Here is a 6867-nt window from a genome sequence, read left to right as displayed (position 1 = left end):
GGAGGGGCGGGGGCAAAGGGGGCGGGGCTTAACGGGGTGGGGCAGAAGGGGGGTGGCTGAAGGGGCGGGGCCTGACGGGGTGGAGCCGAGGGGTGGGGCTGAAGGGGCGGGGCCTAAGAGGGATGAGCCGAAGGGGGCGTGGCCGAAGGGGGAGGGGCTATACGGGGTGGGGCAAAAGGGGGAGGGGCCAAAAGGGAGAAGGCGGAGTTTAAAGGGAAAGGGGCGGGGTTTAAAGGGAAAGGGGTGGGGTTTAAAGGGAAGGGGTGGGGTCTGAAAGGAAGGGGCGGGGTTTAAGGGGAAAAGGGGTCTGAAGGGAGGGGGCGGGGTTTAAAGAAAAAGGGCGTGGTCTGTAAAGAAGGGGGTGGGTTTAAAGGGAAAGGGGGCGGGGTCTATAACACGGGGCGGGTCTAAGGGGAGGGGGCGGGGTCAGAAGAGATGGGGGCGGAGTCTCGGGTGAAGCAGAAAGGGGCGTGGCCAATCAGCCAGGCCAATGGGCTGCGGCCTAGGGGGGGCGGGGCCTAGAAGCGAGGGGGCGGGGCCTTACTCTTCCTTACCCCTCTGGGTGCAGGTAACGTGGCTCCGCCCCTCCCTCCGAGCCCCGCCCCCCTCCCTCCCTCTCCACCAATCAGAATCGCCGCTTCCGGGGATGGGACGACGGCGACCAATCAAATTCGGGGCTGTTTTTTTTTTTTTGTTGTTGTTTTTGGGGGTTTTTTTTGTTGTTTTTTTTTCTTTTCGGGTGGGGGGGGGGGGGAGGGGGAAGGGAATGAACGGGAGGGGGAGGGGGGGAGGGGCACTTCCGGTTTTCTTTTTTGCCCGTTTCTTTCGTTTTTCTCCTCTGTTTTTTTTTCCCGTTTTCTTTATCGGAACCGAAAGGAAAAGAAGAATAATAAAAACGGCGAAAAACGCCAAAAAAAAACCGATAAAAAACCCGAAATCCACATTGGGCGTCGTTGCCCCTTTAAGGGGACGCGCGGTGGTGGGGACCGCTCTTAAAGGGGCGATGGCGCTCCTATGTCTTAAAGGGGCGACGGCGGTGGTGGGGCCGCAGCGGTTGGTTCTTAAAAGGGGCAATGCTTTGAGCTCTTAAAGGGGCAACCGCGGCGGTGGGCCCACGGGGTGGGTCATTCTTAAAGGGGCGATGCGCCGCGCGTCTTAAAAGGGCAACGGTCCCCCTCCCCCCACTGTGCCACGTCACCGTATCCCCCTCCCGCTCCTCCCGAAGCCCCGCCCCCCCTCTCAGCCACCTCACCCCCATTGGCTCTCCTCCCCCGCGCTAAGCCCCGCCCCCATCGAGTCCCGCTATTTGCTAAGCCACGCCCCCCCCCCCCCCCAAAATCGGCCGCGCCCATCTATTGGCTACTCCAATTCACTAAGCCCCGCCCCCCGGCCCGCCACGTCACCTCATTGGCCCTCCCCACGCCCTAAGCCCCGCCCCTCCCCGCCCTAAGCCACGCCCCCTCATCGAATCCCATAATATCGGAAGCCACGCCCCCAAAACGAAACCCATCCCCCCATTGGTTGCCTCTCCCCGCTAAGCCCCGCCTTTCCTGCCGGCCACGTCACCCCATTGGCCCTCCCCGCGCCTTAAGCCCCGCCCCCTCATCGAATTCCACTCTACCGGAAGCCGCGCCCCCCAAACCGAGACCCGTCCCCCGATTGGTTGCCTCTCCCCGCTAAACCCCGCCCCCTCCCGCCGGCCACGTCACCCCATTGGCCCTCCCCCCGTCCTAAGCCCCGCCCCCCGCCGCCATGGCGCCGCCGCTGCTGCTGCTGTTGCTGTGCTGCGCCGCCCCCCCCTCCGCCGCCGACTTCCGGCCCGAGGTGAGCGATGACGTCACAGCGATGACGTCACACGCACCCCCTCCCCCCCCCCCGCGCGGGGACCCCCCTGTACCGCCCCCCCACTCCTTTAATTAATCGCCTATTAATTAATTTTAATCACCCCCCCCCCTCCCCCCCCTTCCTCTCCCCTCCTCCCTCCCCCCCCCCCCCCCGCATTAATTAACACCGCGGGCTCTTAATTAGCATTCGGAGGTCGCTCATTAACGATCTCATTAACGTTAGGAGCCCCTAATGAGCCTCAGGAGCCCGCTAATTAACTCCTTGGAGCCGCCTAATTAGCATTCAGGAGCCGTTAATTAACTTCCGGGCCCCGCTAATTCACTTTCGGACCGCGCTAATTAACATTCAGAGCTCTTAATTAATATTCAGATGCCGCTAATTAACTCTAGGAGCCCTTAATTAACTCTTTGGACCCCCATTAATTAACTTCAGGAGCCCTTAATTAACTTTTGGAGCCCCTTAATTAACTTCAGGAGCCCTTAATTAACTTTTGGAGCCCTTAATTAACTTTCGGACCGCGCTAATTAACATTCAGAGCTCTTAATTAATATTCAGATGCCGCTAATTAACTCTAGGGGCCCTAATTAACTCTTTGGACCCCCATTAATTAACTTCAGGAGCCCTTAATTAACTTTTGGAGCCCTTAATTAACTTCAGGAGCCCTTAATTAACTTTTGGAGCCCTTAATTAACTTTCGGACCGCGCTAATTAACATTCAGAGCTCTTAATTAATATTCAGATGCCGCTAATTAACTCTAGGGGCCCTTAATTAACTCTTTGGACCCCCATTAATTAACTTCAGGAGCCCTTAATTAACTTTTGGAGCCCTTAATTAACTTCAGGAGCCCTTAATTAACTTTTGGAGCCCTTAATTAACTTTCGGACCGCGCTAATTAACATTCAGAGCTCTTAATTAATATTCAGATGCCGCTAATTAACTCTAGGGGCCCTTAATTAACTCTTTGGACCCCCATTAATTAACTTTAGGAGCCCTTAATTAACTTCAGGAGCCCTTAATTAACTTTTGGACCTCTCTAATTAATATTCAGAGCTCTTAATTAATATTCAGATGCCGCTAATTAACTCTAGGAGCCCTTAATTAACTCTTTGGACCCCATTAATTAACTTCAGGACCCCATTAATTAACTTCAGGACCCCATTAATTAACTTCAGGAGCCCTTAATTAACTTTCGGACCGCGCTAATTAACATTCAGAGCTCCTAATTAATATTTAGAGCTCTAATTAACATTCAGATGCCGCTAATTAACTCTAGGAGCCCTTAATTAACTCTTTGGATCCACTAATTAACTTCTGCCCCATAGATTCCTGCCCCATAGATCTCAGCCCCATAGCTCCGTGCCCCATAGATCTATCTGCCCCATAGCTCCGCGCCCCATAGATCTCAGCCCCATAGCTCCGTGCCCCATAGATCTCAGCCCCATAGCTCCGTGCCCCATAGATCTATCTGCCCCATAGCTCCGTGCCCCATAGCTCCGTGCCCCATAGCTCCGTGCCCCATAGATCTATCTGCCCCATAGCTCCGCGCCCCATAGATCTCAGCCCCATAGCTCCGTGCCCCATAGATCTATCTGCCCCATAGCTCCGCGCCCCATAGATCTCAGCCCCATAGCTCCGTGCCCCATAGATCTATCTGCCCCATAGCTCCCGTGCCCCATAGATCTCAGCCCCATAGCTCCGTGCCCCATAGATCTATCTGCCCCATAGCTCCGCGCCCCATAGATCTCAGCCCCATAGCTCCGTGCCCCATAGATCTCAGCCCATAGCTCCGCGCCCCATAGATCTCAGCCCCATAGCTCCGTGCCCCATAGATCTCAGCCCCATAGCTCCGTGCCCCATAGATCTATCTGCCCCATAGCTCTGTGCCCCATAGATCTCAGCCCCATAGCTCCGTGCCCCATAGCTCCGCGCCCCATAGATCTATCTGCCCCATAGCTCCGCGCCCCATAGATCTCAGCCCCATAGCTCCGTGCCCCATAGATCTATCTGCTCCATAGCTCCGCGCCCCATAGATCTCAGCCCCATAGCTCCGTGCCCCATAGATCTCAGCCCCATAGCTCCGTGCCCCATAGCTCCGTGCCCCATAGCTCCGCGCCCCATAGATCTATCTGCCCCATAGCTCCGCGCCCCATAGCTGCCCCCCTCCCCCCCATCCCCAAATTCCCTTTTTTCGCCCCAAATCCCCCTCCCCCCCCCCGGCCCCATCACGCGCCGCATCACGCGCCCCATAGCGGCTCCGCCCCATAGCGTCACCGCCCCATAGCGGCTCCGCCCACAGCGGCTCCGCCCCACAGCGGCTCCGCCCCATAGCGTCACCGCCCCGAAATAGCCCCGAAACGGCCTTAAAAGAACGCGGGGGGGGGGGGGAGGGGGCGGCTGCCCCATAGCGGCCCCATAAGTGCCCCATAAGTGACCCCAGCCCCATAGGACCCCAATACCGCCCCATAGGACCCCATAAGTGCCCCATAGGACCCCAATACCGCCCCATAGGACCCCAATACCGCCCCATAGGACCCCATAAGTGCCCCATAGGACCCCAATACTGCCCCATAGGACCCCATAAGTGCCCCATAGGACCCCAATACCGCCCCATAGCCCCCCAATATCGCCCCATAGGACCCCATAGGACCCCAATACCGCCCCATAGTCCCCCAATATCACCCCATAAAACCCCATAGCCCCCCCATATCACCCCATAGGACCCCATAGCCCCCCAATACCACCCCATAGCCCCCCAATATCACCCCATAGGACCCCATAGGACCCCATAGGACCCCAATACCACCCCATAGCCCCCCAATACCACCCCATAGCCCCCCCAATACCACCCCATAGGGCTACCACCCCATAGGGCCCCATAGGACCCCAATACCGCCCCATAGGACCCCAGTATCACCCCATAGGGCCCCATAGGACCCCAATACCACCCCATAGCCCCCCAATACCACCCCATAGGACCCCATAGCCCCCCAATACCGCCCCATAGCCCCCCAATACCACCCCCATAGGACCCCATAGCCCCCCAATATCACCCCATAGGACCCCATAGGACCCCATAGGACCCCAGTACCACCCCATAGCCCCCCAATACCGCCCCATAGGACCCCAATATCACCCCATAGGACCCCATAGGACCCCATAGCCCCCCAATACCACCCCATAGCCCCCCAATATCACCCCATAGGACCCCAATACCCCCCCATAGCCCCCCACTTATGGGTCTGGCCCCCCCCCCCAGGCGTGGCTGCAGCAGTACGGGTACCTGCCCCATAGGACCCCAATATCACCCCATAGGACCCCATAGCCCCCCCAATACCACCCCATAGGACCCCATAGCCCCCCAATACCGCCCCATAGGACCCCAATATCACCCCATAGGACCCCATAGGACCCCATAGCCCCCCAATACCACCCCATAGCCCCCCAATATCACCCCATAGGACCCCATAGGACCCCATAGCCCCCCAATACCACCCCATAGCCCCCCAATACCACCCCATAGCCCCCCAATACCACCCCATAGGAACCCATAGGACCCCAATACCACCCCATAGCCCCCCACTTATGGGTCTGGCCCCCCCCCCCCCCAGGCGTGGCTGCAGCAGTACGGGTACCTGCCCCACAGGAGCCCCTCATAGGACCCCATAGGACCCCATAGCCCCCCAATATCACCCCATAGGACCCCATAGGACCCCAATACCACCCCATAGGACCCCATTGCCTCCCAATATCACCCCATAGGACCCCAATACCGCCCCATAGGACCCCATAGGACCCCAATACCACCCCATAGGACCCCATAGGACCCCAATACCACCCCATAGCCCCCCACTTATGGGTCTGGCCCCCCCCCCCCAGGCGTGGCTGCAGCAGTACGGGTACCTGCCCCATAGGACCCCAATATCACCCCATAGCCCCCCAATACCACCCCATAGGACCCCATAGCCCCCCAATATCACCCCATAGCCCCCCAATATCACCCCATAGGACCCCATAGGACCCCAATATCACCCCATAGGACCCCATAGGACCCCAATACCACCCCATAGCCCCCCACTTATGGGTCTGGCCCCCCCCCCCCAGGCGTGGCTGCAGCAGTACGGGTACCTGCCCCATAGGACCCCAATACCACCCCATAGCCCCCCAATACCACCCCATAGGACCCCATAGCCCCCCAATACCACTCCATAGGACCCCATAGCCCCCCAATATCACCCCATAGGGCCCCATAGGACCCCAATACCACCCCATAGCCCCCCCACTTATGGGTCTGCCCCCCCCCCAGGCGTGGCTGCAGCAGTACGGGTACCTGCCCCATAGGACCCCAATATCACCCCATAGGACCCCAATACCACCCCATAGCCCCCCCAATATCACCCCATAGGACCCCATAGGACCCCAATACCACCCCATACTCCCCCAATACCACCCCATAGGACCCCATTGCCTCCCAATATCACCCCATAGGACCCCAATACCCCCCCATAGGACCCCATAGGACCCCAATACCACCCCATAGCCCCCCAATATCACCCCATAGGACCCCATAGGACCCCAATACCCCCCCATAGCCCCCCACTTATGGGTCTGCCCCCCCCCCCCCAGGCGTGGCTGCAGCAGTACGGGTACCTGCCCCATAGGACCCCAATATCACCCCATAGGACCCCATAGCCCCCCAATATCACCCCATAGGACCCCATAGGACCCCAATACCACCCCATAGGACCCCATAGCCCCCCAATACCGCCCCATAGGACCCCAATACCACCCCATAGGACCCCAATACCACCCCATAGCCCCCCACTTATGGGTCTGCCCCCCCCCCCCCAGGCGTGGCTGCAGCAGTACGGGTACCTGCCCCATAGGACCCCAATATCACCCCATAGCCCCCCAATACCACCCCATAGGACCCCATAGCCCCCCAATACCGCCCCATAGGACCCCAATATCACCCCATAGGACCCTAATACCACCCCATAGGACCCCAATACCACCCCATAGGA

The 6867-nt window shown here is 58.6% G+C and overlaps 1 protein-coding gene across 1 annotated transcript; it reads right to left on the bottom strand.

Annotated features, from left to right (window-relative positions):
- Window positions 1–113: 113 nt before the first annotated feature.
- On the bottom strand, window positions 114–6859 carry LOC136048173 (postacrosomal sheath WW domain-binding protein-like; the record flags this gene model as incomplete). The annotated part of the gene is given in 2 exon segments (XM_065735656.1): window positions 114–157; window positions 6325–6859. Coding segments are annotated over 2 exon segments (579 nt in total), but the record flags the coding sequence as incomplete, so codon positions are not given.
- Between the last annotated feature and the right edge of the window lie 8 nt (window positions 6860–6867).

Source organism: Cyrtonyx montezumae, unplaced genomic scaffold, assembly GCF_038088225.1.
Source record: "Cyrtonyx montezumae isolate F1298 unplaced genomic scaffold, pur_monq_1.0 scaffold_191, whole genome shotgun sequence".
NCBI classification, from domain to species: Eukaryota; Metazoa; Chordata; class Aves; order Galliformes; family Odontophoridae; genus Cyrtonyx; species Cyrtonyx montezumae.
The sequence above is the reverse complement of the archived record's forward strand: the minus strand, read 5'-3'. Positions and strand labels throughout refer to the sequence as shown.